The 16,731-nt window shown below is 39.2% G+C and overlaps 1 protein-coding gene across 12 annotated transcripts in view; it reads left to right on the top strand.

The window, feature by feature from the left end:
- Nucleotides 1–16,731, top strand: part of DENND1A (DENN domain containing 1A) — a 543,199-nt gene that overhangs the window by 157,035 nt on the left and 369,433 nt on the right. For 8 of the 12 annotated variants that reach the window (XM_008006322.3, XM_008006314.3, XM_008006310.3 and 5 more), the window contains 2 exons: nucleotides 1,629–1,678; nucleotides 13,291–13,410. In XM_008006322.3, the coding sequence (XP_008004513.3) occupies nucleotides 1,629–1,678; nucleotides 13,291–13,410 (170 nt within the window). The remainder of the gene's footprint in view (nucleotides 1–1,628; nucleotides 1,679–13,290; nucleotides 13,411–16,731) is intronic. The other 4 variants (XM_073021910.1, XM_073021912.1, XM_037994211.2 and 1 more) reach the window with 1 other exon arrangement.

Raw genomic sequence — 16,731 nt, 5'->3', positions numbered from 1 at the left:
GTTTATAAACAGTATATATGCCTGAATGCCACATTATAAAATTAACTAATATATATGTAATGTTTCTTAGAATATGCTGAGGTCTTCTCATCCACTGTTTTTCACTTCTTAGTTTCCTATTCATTTGTTACTTTATTTCATGACATGCCTTAGCAGTGGTGTGATATACATAGTACCAGTCCAAGATGATATTAAAAAATAGGATATGCTCAATTGAATTATGTAGGCAGAACATGCTCTGGCAGAGCAAGTCAATGTGCTTTCTGCTTCATTGAGTGGGTTATTAGATTGATGTGGTTTATTTCTTGAATGATAGAACTGGTTTTAAAAATAAATGAAGCGAGAAGCATCAATTCAGTTAGCATTGATAATTCATTATTATTGGTTAGAAAAGTGCTACATTTGTAAACTGATCTTTAATTTATCACTTGGATTAGAGTTTGCAATGGGCAGGTTTGTTTTAATTTGAACCAGCTTCTCAATGACTGAAAAATGTGTTCTTCATTTTGTCTTGAAGTTGGGATTTTAAATAGTTAAAAAGCAAATAAAATGCATGAAAGGAATACTTTTTTAAAATTTATAACATTGGTCTGTGAACTTATGATAAGCACCAACCGTGGGCTGTCCAAGTCTGCAGTTAAATTAAGTCAAGCTAAGGAAAATTCTATGAAGGAAATGATAACTAACTACCTGTCTGTGTGGTTAGCTAAGTGTATATGTGCTGTACATATGAAATGTGTCTTCTAGGGAAAGTCACACACCACTGTTTATTGTGTGCCATGTACTGTCTTTTTCTGTGGTAATGTAAGAAGATTGTCTTTTATGAATAAGTTGTTAAGATGTCACCTTACTTTGTGTACCCTAATCCTGAATACTGTGCTTGGCTTTATGTACCTATATATGTATTTTTTTTTTAAAAAAGACATTTAAACTGGTAGTTTGCTTTAGATTTTAATAAATTAAAATCAGGTAAGTATGTTCAATTATGGTGATATGTCAATAAGAATAGTATATACTTAAAATTGTTACAGTTTGGTTCCAAAATAAATGTATGCCCAAAATGGCAACTTCTTTGTAAAGTTAGTAAATGAAGTTTTAAACTCTAAAAAATGTAGCTGACATTGTTCAGGGACAATTATCTTCAAGTTGGCTTTCCATTCTGCTGTGATTTGGCCTATTGATGTTGGGAAGCGTTGTCTAATCCCGGCCCCCTCTGTTCCTAGGTAACAGGCAAAAACGGTGCCAGCAACAGCGGCCCTGCCAGGCCAAACCCATGTGGCTTGGTGTTATTCACTCTGATCCATATGGTCAGGCTGGAGATGTTCCCTGGAGGGGTGTTAACACTCAGCAACCCAACCGCCTCCCTCCCTTCAGAGCTTTCCTGCATGGCTCCTGCTGCTTGCCCATGTGTGATTCTTGATTAATTTTTCATTTTTAATGAAGTTTGATCATGTTTATTATTTCTCATGATTGACTGCCTGGTACTCCTCCCATGTAATTGATAAAGCCCATATTTCTTCATCTGTCTCCTCTTTCTTTAGGGTAAAGTTCCTAGATTGTGTGCTGTGGTTAATGTTAGATTTATTGGTCCCATTAGATGTATAAATTATCTCTCTTTCTCTCCACAGGAAGTTCTACAGACTTTGACCAAGTTTTGTTTCCCCTTCTATATGGACAGGTAGTGTCAGATTTTCAAACCTTACTAGAAAAAAAGTGTCAATAAACCTGCTATAGAAAATAAAAACCATACCATTCTTAACATTCTGTCTGTTTAACCATGATTTAAGATACCTGTGTTCCAAGGAGAGTTGCAATATTCTCCCTTCCTGGGGTTTTTATTGACACTATCAAAAAGTTTAAAGCTTAGAGCTTTGCGTTGGTTAGTTTGTGAGATGTATTTTGTATGGCATTAAATTTTTAATTTTGGTTATCAGACTTAAACTGTGATTAAGAATGGTTGGTATTTAATCTGGTGCTATTTAATTGTTATTTAAATATGAATATGTTTGGCTTAAACAAGTAATATTACTTGATTTCCAAAGTTTTGTATTATATAGACTTTGTTTTTCCTAGACTTCAACTTATAATTTAAATCAGCCTAGCCCTATCTTGTTTAAAGGTATTCAGCAGGGAATATTGCTAAATAGTGTTTTATATTTTGTTTAGGTGGCTAAGAATGGTATCTCTGGGGAAAGCAGAATTTTCTATAGATTCTGAGATTAGAAAGTACAAAACCACCTAACCATTTCCTTGGTATTTATATTCTGATAAACTGTTTCTTAGGTAGGTACAAATATAACAACTCTAAGACAATTAAAATAGTCTAAGGGTTTTTTTTTTCTTTTTAACGAGCCACTGGTTAATGATAAGAATTTTAGAAGAGCTTTGTTTTTTTTACTTTATAAAACTAATGTATTAACTATATTAATAAAATGACAATTATTTTATTTTCAAAAAATATCTACTGTTTTTCATTACAGTTGAAGCATTATTTTTTTACATTCATTTATTTGCCCACTTGATTGTTGTCTCTTCAGTTTTCTCTCAATGGAAATTTGAACTGTGAAACTGTACATACATTACATCTTTAAAAATCCACTTTTATTGACAGAAAGGTTATAGAAAATAACATTGTAAATAAGAAATGCCATAATATGGTCCAAGAAAGCTGTAAAATTTGTGCTTATCTTCACGAAGATTCTATCATGTATTTTAGTGTACCCAAACAAGGCAAAGCCTGTAAGAGTTCAGTGATTTAGAGTATATGTGGGTAGTATGCTGTTTGCATCTTTTCTACACGTTGTAATACCTCTGTCCTGGTTTATTTGGCATAAACCTAAAAATGGTATGAGATGAGAATTGGTAGCCAAAGGAGTTTAAAAGGTACTAAAAAGCAACTCTGGAATGTTGCCAGCCACTTTTAATCACTGCTCTCCCTGGTTCTAACATTTTATTTTTTCTTAAGCCAATCAACCATTGTAGTATTTCCAGACTCAGACCTTGTAAATCCTGGTACCAGGAATGTTTTAGTAGCAGGTTGATGCTCAAAAAAGAACAGCCTTAATTCTAAGAGGGTCAGTCTTTGTAATGAGGGTCCTCTTGTCTCTTCTTTAGCCTATTCCTCCTAAAAATAGCAAGGAAGTAGGTTTTGTTTAGAGATATTTAATGCAAACTTCACATTTATATATATGAATTAGCAATGCTTGAAATCTCCTCCAGCTACTTATAAAATGTATGACAAATTATGACAAAGACATATTTATAAAGAGTAATGAAGCTGAAATGTTTTATAAATGTAGTTAGGTGTTTAACGAAGAAAAATAAGAGAATACATTTTTACATGGCTTCTTGTTAGAGTGGTGATTTGTTTTGGATAGGTGTTTCTTAATTGATTTTGTCAACTAATATTAGAAGAAATGCATAGAGATTAAACCTCTGGCTTCCCCACCAACACACATGTGCAGGTGTGTGTGTGCATACACACACACACGCACACTCAAATTTCTTTTTCTCAGACTTATACCACACACACACTTCTTTTTACCTACCTGTCTGGGTGATTACATTCTGAAGTGGAAGACAAGCAGAGTTCTTAAGTGATAATTCTAAAATCTTTTTTGTTGCCAAAAATATCTGATGCCTTTTTGTTGTTGTTAGAAATATATTTTTCTTCCAGAATCCTTCTCTCCAAATTATGTTCTCCTAATCATGTTCCTTTTTCTTTTCTTTTTTACAAAAAGATTTGAGGACAGAAATGTTTCTTTTTGGATATTTCATTCATTACCCTGTACAATAGTTCTTTCTTACATTGTATTATATTATATACCCTATGGGTGTTGATAACTTTTATTGATACCAAAAAATCATTTTATTTGGGGACTATATATTTTCTTTCTGTTCCCCTACCTCTAACCTTGGTATACTTTAATACAGAAGAGAAAATAATAACAAATAAAGTTCATATATAAGAAATATAAAGGTTTCAATGTCTTAATTTTTTTTTATTAGTTTGCAATTAGCACTGTCAAATGGATATTCCCAGATTCTGAGGCCCACAAAGCCCCCTAGATGTGTTTATGATATTGTTTGACTTAGAAAATATGCCAGCCTGGGAAACAAGTAATGCCCCAGGTGATTGCGTTCAAAAAAGAAAGCTTCCTGATCTTTTCAGTATCTGTGCTTTTCTACCCCAAGGAACAGTCATAAAACTTGCTGACATTTCTAGTCTATATCAAGAGTGGGATTTTCACAGTCATCATCAAATCACCCGTTAACATTGACATCTTGCTGTCTCGTGTGTTGTTTTAAGATTTTTCCTTTTGAAACTAGGACTTAGGAAAAATAATAAAGCCAGTAGCTTTTCAAAAGAATGTGCTTCCTCATATATTATCTCATTTTATCCTCCTATCATAAGAGATAAGAGCAGGTGCCATTATCTTCATTTGAACAAAATCCTAAGCTGCAGAGAAATCAGGACTAGGCCAAGGTTCTCTTAGCACAACCTAGATTTCCATCTCCCAGACAAATACCTTGTGGGGAAGATATTTCCATCTCCCAGTAGACCACCTTGTGGGGAAGACCAGTCACCAAATATATAGAGAGGGAGGAAAGGAAGGAAACAAGGATTTGATTTCCTTATCGATTCTAGTCAAAGTGCTGGGTGCTGCCACATCACTGTCTCATTTATTCTTCCCAGAAGCTCTAGAGCTAGATGGTGGTATCTTTTTTACAAAAGGGCAAAAGAAGGTTCAGAATGTAGACCATTGTGTTGGGTAATATGGGGGATAATGGAAATGGTCTCAGACTTGGAGCCCTGCCCTCCCAGTCTAGTCCAGGAATTATTATAAAGACATTTTAAACAGTATCCACCCAAAGGATAGTGAGGTTAGAGAAGACCAAAATGGTCAGAGAAAACTTCTTATGGTGGGGGAGACTTGTGTTGAGTCTGCCAGGACAGCAAGAAGTGGGCAAGTGGGAGGGAGAGCCTAACACCCCATCAACACTGAAGAGCAAAGTAGAGGAGAAGCCCCGTGTGAGCCTAGAGCTTGTTCAGCCAGAGCAGATGAAGCCTTCTGGGGAGAGGGTGACTGTGAGAACCTGGGCTCTGGCCACAGGAGGCCTTGAAAATGTGTGGGAATAAGACCACAGGATTTTAAAACTGAAATTCATCTGGTTCAAACTCCCCATTTTATAGAAGGAAAACCATGATCCACAGAGGTGAAATGGCTTGCTTATGGTCACAACTATGTAATTTACAGGGCTGGGAAAGGCGCCGGTACTCTTATTCCTAATCCAGAGTTATTTCTACCCTAGAGTGTATATGAAGCTGTTGGTGAGAGGGAGTAGTGAAGTGTCAGTGTTGAGATTCCTCTATCAATCTCAAAAACTCATTATTACTAATAAAAGTAGTCTCTTAAAAAAAAGACTTGTACCATTCCATATCGTGTTTGCTACTTGCTTGCCCTTGATAGCTGACAACCAGCTTCAGTTAGTCAAAGCACTTGAGAGATGCATTGGATGATGGAAAAGCTATTCTCTTCCATTTTTGTGTTTATTCTCTTTCCAAACCCGGAAAGTCAGCTACCATTCCGTTTTCCTGTAAATTATACTGGCACACACAAATGACACGATAGTGAAATGCAATGAAATAATCTTTTCAGGGCCAGAGGCATCATTTAATGGTCAGTATGTAACCCCAGATGCAAATGTGGCTCAAATGCTACTTACCATTTTATTGGGTATCTGTTTTGTGCCAGGCATTGCCCTATGTTCCTGTAATAAAAGGTTACAAATTTGCAAGGTTACCATTATCCTCATGCCACACAGGAGGAAACAGAGGCTCAGATAGGCTTGATAACTACCCAAGGTCCCACTACCAGTTAGTGGTATAGCTGCTTGCAGAACCCTCATTTGTCTGACCTCCAACTCCACCATACTTTCCCTGTTTTACCATACTGCCTCCATAAGATCCATAAGTAACCTAACAAATGATTTCATTTCAAAAGCAATAAAGCAATATATATTTATTGTAGAGAAGTAGGAAATTGAGAGAAAGAAGAAAATGAAACCCACACAGACATAGGACCAGTGCATTAGTATCTTATCTTCCCAGACCTCTCCTCTGCAGATTCACCCTGCTCTCCTTTCCAAACCTGAACCCACTGGGCCCATGAAGACCCTTTGTTTAGCCTACACTACAAGTTCAGCTGTGCCCCATGAATATTTTCTACAGAGTTGATGACAATGAAGCAGTTGGGCCTTAGTGGACAGAGTGTTGTGGGCAGCAACCAGGAGATCTGGGTTTTAGTTTTGGTTTTACCACTGCCCTGCTCTGTGCTATGAGGCAAGTGACTTCTCCCCTGAGGTTCTTCATTTCTTCATGGATAAAATGAGGGAATTGGATTCCATTGATCTCTGCTGTTCCTTCTGCTTTTGATACTTTTTAATTTTACAATTATGCTTCATGTTGACTTTGTCAGGCTCATATAGAGGGAACGGACAGAGCTCTGTTCTTAGGATCGTCTGGTGAGCTTCTCCAGCATGTAGACATTGCCTTCTGTCTCAAGGTGTGTCACTTACTGTTGGTCCCCTTATATTTTGGGTCCATGTCATTCTCACCACTTGGATCTTTCAGCAGAGAAGGTGAGAAACTTGAGGCCTAGGCAGATATAAGGTATGTTTGTAGAAGGAAGCTTTGAGGCTCATGGAACTAAAGGCTGGGAGATGTGGTAGTTTGATGAAGCTTCTTTCCTGCCCCATGCCTCATACGCACTGAAGGAAAGGAGAAGTGACTGTTAGGTGCCCCTCCATGGACAACAGATAATTGTCAGTAAGCTATAATAACTAGAGGGGGACAAAATGCTTCAGTTCCATCTCTTGAATTTTATAATTGCATGACAGTAGTGATGATCATTTTTGTCATGTACCTACTATATGCTAGTTATCTTATATACATTATCTCTAATCTAAAACCACTCTGCAAAGTAATGGTGATTATTCTGATGATTTACAAATGAGATCAGAGAAGTACAGTAACTTGTCTATGCCCACGTAACTGCTGAGTTAACATGTCTGGGATTCTGATGTAAGGTCCAGGCCTTAATGTTTTCTCTTCTGTCCTGCATCATAAATCTCTGCTGAATCATTTCCAACAGCTTAAAAACAAGTTCTGGTATTCATCCTAAAAATAATAACCACCACTCAGTAGCTTTCTGATTCTCTATTTTTTGAACGAGTTATCTACACACTTCAACTTATCCCTCAGCCTTCTTCAGCTTGTCTTCTGCTTCTGTCATTCAACTAGAGCTGTTTTTATCAAGGTCATCTAAAATCTCCATATTGCTTAATTCAGTAGACATTGCTTTTTCCTCTTTTCATCTTTGATACAGTTGACCACTCCCTCGTTTGTTCTGCCTGGCTATTCTCCTTTCTTTGGTCTCTTCTCCACCCATCTTCTAAATTGGTGTTCCTATAAATTAGTCCTGGATCCTCTTTTGTTTCTCTGAACTCCCTCCCTAAGTGATCCCAGTCTTTACCATGGTGTTAAATACCATCTGTGTGTAGATGACTTCCAAATTTATAGCTTCAATCCAAACGTTTCCTCTGATTTCCTAACTAGTGTGTTCAACTCTGTACTTGACATTTCTATTTAGATGTTTTACAGGCTTCTCAGACTTAACATATCCCAAATGGAACTCTTGGATCTTCCCCCAAACTTGTTAGTCTTTCCTATCTTCAAATGGTAATATTCTGCCTTTTTGCTCCCCAATTCCCAGTCCATCTGCAAGCCTGTCATTCATATCTGCTAACTATAGCTTAAACTATCCATCCCTCTCCATCTCTACTCTCCCTACATGAGTTAAGCCACCATCCAGTCTCACCTGGACTACTGCAATCGCTTCCAGATTATTTTCTCCACTCCTACTTAGACCTTCTTCCAAACTGCTCTCTGTGTATGTCCGATCAAATATTTGAAGCTATAAACCAGAGTTTTTTCTCTTGATCAAAATCATTCAATGGCATTCTATTGCCTCCCCCCACTGCCAAAAAAAAAAAAAAAAAAAAAATCCGAATTCTCTACCACGACCTGTGGGACTCTCTGCGTGATCTGGAGCTTGCTTTATCTAGCAACTTCGTGTGATGCCACTTCCCTGTTTATCTCCTGTGCTTTAGCAGGACTCCTGTCCTTTTGGTTCCTTGATCATAACTAGCTCTTTCCAGACCCCAGAATCTCTGCCTAGCTCTTTTCTCTGCCTGAAACAACCCAGTGCCCTGTTTCTTGAGTGGCTGCTCCATTTCATCCTTGGTCAATATTGTTGCCATCCCTGAGAAGCTACCTATTATCTCAGTAGGGCCTTTCCTTCCCTTCCATTTTCTTCTATCTTTGTTCCTTCTTTGATTTTGTAATATTGCTATTACAAGCTGTATGTTTTGTGGTATACTTGTTTATTATTTCTCTCTAACTAGACAGAAAGCCTACATAGGCAAGGGGTCCTGTCTATATTGTTCAGTGTTGTATATCCAGCACTCGTTACAGTGCCCAGTGTAGTTGTAGCTCAATTTGCAAAATGGATAGTGAAACTTACAGTGAAGCTCACATGTAAAAGTTTGTTTCTCACTGGGAGACTAGAATCAAACTGTCCATCCCCATGCTTCATAACATTCATGCACTGGCCCTGTAAACAACTTCAAGATTAAGGAAAATGCCACTGGGGAGGCTCTGAATGGCAGATAGGCATTTAAAAGGCAGCATGAAGATTTAGGTCTGTGGCTTGAATAGTCATTGCTTTCCTCACTTGTTTTTCCATATTCACCTAGACACGGGAAGCTACGAGAAGCATAGCCAAGGCTGGTCTTGGCCCTGGTCTCCTGGGTTTATTTCTGGAGATTTTCAAATGTGGTCTCCCTGGCTTGGTGAAAAATATGTTTTTTTGTTAGGACAACTATCTGAATTCCTCGCATACCTTAGTTCCTTAAACCAAGTTGAAAGCTTCCCAGGGAGGATTTTCATTGTGTTTAGTGCAGCGTTGCAGAATGGAAAGGACTTTGAACCAGAAGTTGGCTTGGATTTTTGTCTTAGTCCTGATTACCTTGGAAAACAAAATGAAAGTAAACCCTAAATAACAGTTTTCCTATCTGTGAAACATGAGAATTAGGTGAGACGGTTTCTCCTAGCTTTTATCGTCCTGAAATCTCTGATGCCTGTGGAAATTACGGATGCTGAGGTAAACACAAAACTGCAGGCTTTAAGGAAGCAGACCCTTTCCCCAAGGTCATTTGTATGGAGAAATAGTGAACACTCCCATAGTCTACCCCAGCAAGTAGGAGAGAGAGAATGATAAATTCCTTGGAGATTCAGAACCCTTTAAGTTACCCTGTTTGACTTCCCTTGCCAGACCTTTAGTTTATTGGAAATCGTCCAAGGAAACAATCTTTTAGAGCCTACTGGTTTTGGGCTTTTGTTGACTTCTACTTCACTCCACCACGAATTGAAAAAGTGAATCAATTGGGAATAAGTAAGCTTGTGGCACCCCAAAAGAATCTTTTTCACTGTAATGCAAGCATCAGTCACTTGGTCACCCAGAGGACTACTCTTTCCTGAAAAATATGCAACAGACGAGAGAGAGAGAAAGCAGACTTCTTCCTCTATTCACAGATATTATAAAGCTGAATCAGGAAGATTCTAAGCCTGGTTTTTAATGTGAGTTTTAGTTTTCACAGTTGGCAACAGCTTGCATCCCTCTTTTTAATTGTTCCTACTCTGGACTGGCCTTTATACTAAATTCATTTCCATTTATTCTCAAAACATCCTTTGGGTTGGATGGTAGTGTCTCATTGTTCTTCCAGGTGAAGAAACTCAGGTGCTTAAAGGTTTTAAGTAACTTGCTAACTTTAGTCAGTGATTAGGTTGGGATTTGCACCAGGTAAATGAGTAATGATTCTTTCTCTGAGCCTGTGGGGTAACTAAACACATTTCCAGCATTTTTAATAGGAGCAGAAAGAGAGTAGGAAATTAATGACACACAATTCACAAGTCAGGTGTGCTCATTCTCTGTCTTTTTCCTGGAGAATCCTGGGTGTTTTCTTTTCATCCAGTCCTATCAATACCCTTCCTTTCTAGGATGATACTTAGAGAGTATTCATTTTAAACATTCTAGAAGTGAAATCAAAACCTGAGTTAAAACACTGAACACTCATGTTTTGTATGATCACGTAGTGTTTCTTAAAAGCAAACCTTATTTGTAACTTAGAATCGTCCAGACCTGTTGCTTTAAATATTTTAATAAACAGGATTTCCCCTCCCCCATTGAGGCCCACTTTTCTCCCCAATCACTTTAATTATGTGAGCTAGAATGCTGTTTCTCACACATCTTCAGTTCTCAACCTTGTTAAAATTAATCATATAATCCCCCTTTAAAACATAGTATTAAATCACCATAGTAACACAGTATCCAAGCTTTATAGATAAAACATAACAGCCATAAGAAGGTAGCGTTTGGTGTCCCCTTGACGGCCCTATAACTTTTATAGAAATGTGTTTCTTCTCCTGGCTGTGGAAGGTGGAGGGATAGCATTACTTACACCTGCTTTATGACCACGTTGCTTTTAAATTGCCACCTTGTTTTTGTTCACCTTCCTAGTTAAATAAGGAGAGTGGAACACTTTTTCTTTCTGAATTATTTTCTTGTACTCTCTAACCACTCTAAGGGATGGAGTTGTCTCCTTAAATATGATCAGGCAGAGTCCATTGACCTTTGTATTGGAATACCTTGAAAATTCTTTAATTTTAATTATTTATGTGGCTGTATAAGGGAGTTTTAGAAAGTCTACCCTATCTTTGAAAACTTAATTCATATCATACCCAAAGACTCAATAAGAATTCTGCCTTTGGAAAAAGCTTGGTGGTAAACCATTATTTTTAAATTTCTTCTGATAATTTATAAAGTAATTAATAGCTTACAGCATAGATTTGACTATTTTACCATTTTGAATATGCTTTGTAAAATACAATATGAGTTGATGAGTTCCTTTGAATAACTCAGTGTTGAATTCTAGCATATTATGTTAATATAAATTCAGGTATTAGAATTTGGATTTTTTAACCAAAAATACCTTTATTTTAATCTTCAGAGAAAAAACTCTTTTCTTCTTTTTCTGAGGTAATTACCGTTACTTACAAAAATGGATATACATCTTCAAAGCATTTCCCTTTAATGCGAAATTTAGCTTTATGGGATCTAAACATTTAAAGGTAAAAGGCACATTCTATTTTGTTGCCGTTATAAGACAAAACTGAATCTAGCATAAGGTAGGGTAACCCATTCACTCTTCAGGTTCTTCTCTGACAGGAACCAGCATTGTTATATTATTTCCACTTAGCAAAATCTGCTCTGATTTAATTATACTTCTTCCTGGCCAGGTGCGGTGGCTCATGCCTGTAATCCCAGCACTTTGGGAGGCTGAGGCGAGCGGATCACTTGAGGCCAGGAGTATGAGACCAGCCTGGCCAAGACAGCAAAACCTTTTCTCTACTAAAAATACAAAAATTAGCTGGGTATGTTGGTGCACACTTGAAATCCCAGCTACTCAGGAGGCTGAGACATGACAATCACTTGAACCTGGGAGGCAGAGGTTGCAGTGAGCCAATATTGTGCCACTGTACCCCAGCCTGGGTGACAGAACAAGACTGTGTCTCAAAGTAATACTAATAATAATAACAACAATAATACTTTTTCCCTCTGGTGTGATTTCAAACTCAGTGACCTCTTCCAGTCCATACTGACAGAGTCATCAAGTCCTAGAAGAGTACCCACAATTTCTTTATTGCTCTTCACCACAATGTGAATTCTTTTGTCTACAAGCTCTAGCAGCAACAGCTGGGCAGGGAGGTGCCATAACTATGTAGTTAGCCGCCATAACTATGACGGAAGTGGGATGTTTAGATTTTTAAAATGGAATGAAATCCAAGCTAACTGGTAAACTGATTTTAAAAACTGGATTTTTAGACATTTTACAATTTTAAAAAAAGAGTGTGGCTGGGTGCGGTGGCTCATGCCTATAATCCCAGCACTTTGGGAGGCTGAGGCAGGTGGATCATGAGGTCAGGAGATCGAGACCAGCCTGGCTAACATGGTGAAACCCCGTCTCTACTAAAAATACTAAAAAATTAGCCGGGCGTGGAGGCGGGCACCTGTAGTCCCAGCTACTCAGGAGGCTGAGGCAGGAGAATTGTGTGAACCCGGGAGGCAGAGGTTGCAGTGAGCCGAGATCACACCACTGCACTCCAGCCTGGCAACAGAGCGAGACTCCATCTCAAAACAAAACAGATTTTCTGTAATCTGATTAGTATTATGTTTTTAAACTTTTTAAAAATAGATGTTTGAATGTTGCGCTTATGTGTGGTTTTAAAATTTTTGTATTGATACATTTTTAGCTTTTTTCCTTAAATGTGTTTAAAATGTTTCCATTTCTTAGAAAGCACCATGCAATGCTAGACATTTTGGTTATTTCTGTCCTCTAAAATAGGAAATATGTTTCTCATAAATTCAGAAATTATGAAAGATATAGGAATTTAGGAAAGTAACACCTAAGCATGCCCTCTTAACAGTTTGAATTTCAGCTCCTACCCTTTGTAGCTGTGTGAATGTGATTCAGTTACCACCTATTCTGGTCCTTAGTTTCCTTTTCTGTAAAATGGGAACATCCTCTAAATTTTGTGGTTGTCATGAGAGTCAGGGAGATGGTCTACGCATATGTGATGTCTGACTTTGTGGCTGGCACATAGTAACATTTACCTTCTGCTCTGGCAAGCACTCTTATTATCTGAACTAGGGAAGTTCTCAGGTGAGGATTGTTAGCAGCAAGCTGGTAGAGTGGCCTGTGGAATCAGAGCGAGGGTTAAAATCCAGCTTTTTGCCACTGATCAGCTGACCTTAGGCAATGCCTCTTTAGACTATTTCTTCATGAGCAAAATGAGGTTAATAGAGGGCACCTTTCGGGATTGATGCACTGACTAACAGAGCTGCCTTAGAGACTGAACTCAATAGGAGAAGGTATGATAGCTCTGATTATTTGATTTCTGAGGTGGTCACTAGAATGGGCTGCCAGCTGTCTTTTTTTTTTTTTTTTTTTTTTTTAACTAGCTTACAGTCTGTTCCCTTGAAGTGTGTAAATTTTAAGAGTTCCACTGAGAGAGGAAATGTTATAAGTTCAACGACTCATTGTGATTAGATACTTTATCAAGAAACTTACTGCACATTCATTTTCCCCTTTGTTCTGCCTTTGCTGCAGCCTCACAGTTAGTCAAGTTGGCCAGAACTTCACGTTTGTGCTCACTGACATTGACAGCAAACAGAGATTCGGGTTCTGCCGCTTATCTTCAGGAGCGAAGAGCTGCTTCTGTATCTTAAGGTAAGGGAGAAGGCTTGGGCTGTTGGCTCATTCTCTGAAGCAGTGTCAGCTTCTGCGTTACTCTTCCGTAATTAAATCTTCCAGCTGTTCATTTCATTTTCCTATCTGTTTCCCACAAGTCACTGCATTTGGGGAGAAGGACTTCACAGTGTTGTTCTTGCACTGTAAGTTCTGCAGATAATTGTATTTATTTATTTGTATCACATCCCTTGGGTGGGAAAGGGGACCATCTCTTCTGAGTAGTTTGTGGAAGCCAGAAAGTCAGTGTGGCTTCAGTGCCTTCTGCTGTTATCTGGAGCTGTCAGAAATTAGCCTGTTAGACTTTCTCTTGGACATTTTGTGTATGTAAGATTATTAATAAAGTATGTGTCTGTAGCTCAGGACATCTTGCAGACACAGACTGTGTCTGCCTTAAAGTAACACCCTTGCCCCCTTTGGGTCAGTGAATGAAGAACTGTGTCCCATTTTGGCTACTTCTCTAGAGATTTGAAAAAAGTGCAGCATCGTGTAAGAAGGCTTCTTCAGGTCTTCTAAAAGCCCCTCATACACCAGAGCCACACTTGCTTAAGGCTCTGTTTCCTTCTGCCAGAGGGGTAAGCTGTGCTCTGGGGTGGGAGGATGTGTGGAAATCCGATTTTGGAGCTGCTGGCTCTGTGGACTCCTGCTGGGCGCCTCCTGAGGGGGAAGTAAAGGCATCCCCCATGCTCCCCTCTCCATCTGCCTCGGTTAAGTAGGTGTCAGAGGGGCCTGCCTCCTGTCTCTCTCTGCTCGTGTGGAGCAGTCAGGGCACGGCAGCAGGAGGTGCCCATGACAAAACCCGGGCCCCCAGGCTTGAGTTGGGCCTGGGCCTGGGGATAAAAGGCCAGACCCTCTATGGATTCCAGAAAGGGTAGCTCTCTGCGGCACTAGTCCTCTGCACTTTCTTCTTCTCGTCAAGAAAAGACTTCCCCACCGACCCCTGTTCCCCAAGCCCACATACTCTCACACCATAGGGGAGGAGGGACTGAGTTTGGAAGTTCCCATGCTCACTAACTGTCAATCTGGACTGCTATACATTTGCATTTCTCTATACAAATCTTAGTATCATTAGTGCTTTTAATCAGTGAAGTCTACTCTCTTCTGCACCAAGCATAGCATTTGTAACCTGGGCACGAGAGGATGACTGCTGGAGAGGCTTTAGCAAGCAGGCTGCTTTGGGAGATTCTGTGTGTTCTGTTGTTCTCAAGCACGCCTCAGTAGCCCAGGTCCAAGAATTACCTGCCTGGAGTATTATTAGACTTTGATGTAAATGATTATTTACATTTGGATTTAACAGTGTGATCTTTTTCTTTTTAAAGAAAAATTTCTCTTTCAGTTTGGTCTGTTTTGTCTGTTATATTTCAGCCCTGGCCAGGCCACTGCATATTTATACAGTTGGCCCTTGAACAATGTGGGTTTAAGGGTACTGGTACCCCCACACAGTTGAAAATCCGCATATAACTTTGACTCCTCAAAAACTCAATTATGGCCAGGTGCGGTGACTCACGCCTGTAATCCCAGCACTTTGGGAGGCCAAGGTGGGCCAGGAGTTTGAGTCTGGTTGTCAGGAGTTTGAGACCAGCCTGAGCAACATGGAGAAACCCGTCTCTAACTAAAAATACAAAAATTAGCCGGGCGTGGTGGCGTGGCATGCCTGTAATCCCAGCTACTTGGGAGGCTGAGGCAGGAGAATTGCTTGAACCCAGGAGGTGGAGGTTGCAGTGAGCCAAGATTGTGCCACTGCACTTCAGCCTGGGCGACAAGAGTGAAATCCCATCTCAAAAACAAAACAAAGCAAAACAAAAAAAAAACCCCACAAAAACTTTATTAATGCATAGCCTACTGTTTGCTGGAAGCCTTACCTGTAACATAAACAGTTGACTAACACATATTTGTATGTTGCATATATTATATTTTATATAAATTACGGTATTCTTACAATAATTAAGGAAGGGAAAAGTTATTAAGAAAATCATAAGGAAGAGAAAATATATGTGCTGTTCATTAAGTGGAAGTGGATCATCCTAAAGGCCTTCATCCTCATCATCTTCACGCTGAGGAAGAAGAGGAGGAGTTGGTCTTGCTGTCTCAGATGTAGCAGAGGTGGAAGAGGTGGAAGGGAGGCAGGAGAGGAAGGTGTGACTTTTACTTTTAAAAAATCCACATATTGGCCAGACACGTGGGCTCACTCCTGTAATCCTAGCAGTTTGGGAGGCTGAGGCAGGCAGATCACCTGAGGTCAGGAGTTCAAGACTAGCCTGGCCAACATGGTGAAACCCCGTCTCTACTTAAAAAAAAAAAAAATACAAAAATTAGCCAGAGTGGTGTGGGGGGTGCCTGTAATCCCAACTACTTGGGAGGCTGAAGCGCGAGAATCGCTTGAACCCAGGAGGTGGAGGTTGCAGCGAGCCGAGATCATGCCACTTCATTCTACCCTGGCCGACAGAGCGAGACCCTGTCTCAAAAAAAAAAAAAAATCTGTGTATAACTGGACCTGAGCAGCTCAAGCCTGCCTTGTCCAAGGTCAACTGTGTATTTGTTTGGAGGTGGTGAGGCTTAAACTGAGTTCTTAGAGTTTTGCAAAAAGGTTTTTCCCAATAATATGTTTGGGTTACAATGTTTCTTTCCAAGCTATGTGTGTGTATGTGTATGTATACTCTAAACTGGCACCATCACTCAGCAAATCTTGATAATAGAAAAGTATTTATTTAAAAATTTACGCTTAAATTTGCTTGTCTCTGATTCTGATGTGTGACTTTGTGTGCCTATACAGGTAGGATCACGGATTTCATATTTGTGAGAAGCCAGTTGAATAGTCTTCGTGCTGTCATCCTTTAGAATGAAAAACAGCAGCAATTGATGTGTTTTTTAAATCTGTTATAATAGGTTAGAACTATGGAGAAGAATTCGGTGGGTTAATTCATTCATTTGTGTGTCAGTTCTTAATTGAATGCCTACTATTAGCTAGTCCCTGTCTTTGAGGAGTTCCCAGACTAGCTGGGGAGATGGATGATCACAATACAGCGTGCTGTGTCTAATACACAGAATGATCCCAAGGCATAGTGTCTTCTTACTGTTGCTTTTCTAGTGCCAGAGGATAGTGACTGTGGCTAAAAATATAAGAGTCCTAGATGAATTCTGGAACATGAACTTTATGAGTATCTAACATGAGGGCAGAGAAGCTATCTTTTCCAGCTTGTGTGGAAATAAAGAGCACACCCACTGACACTTTCTCTGTGTTGGGTTTGGGAACATTGCTAAGCTGAGTCTAGCATGTAAATGGAAGGGTTTACTGTTAAAACT

Source organism: Chlorocebus sabaeus, chromosome 12 (assembly GCF_047675955.1).
Source record: "Chlorocebus sabaeus isolate Y175 chromosome 12, mChlSab1.0.hap1, whole genome shotgun sequence".
Lineage (NCBI taxonomy): Eukaryota > Metazoa > Chordata > Mammalia > Primates > Cercopithecidae > Chlorocebus > Chlorocebus sabaeus.
The sequence above is the reverse complement of the archived record's forward strand: the minus strand, read 5'-3'. Positions and strand labels throughout refer to the sequence as shown.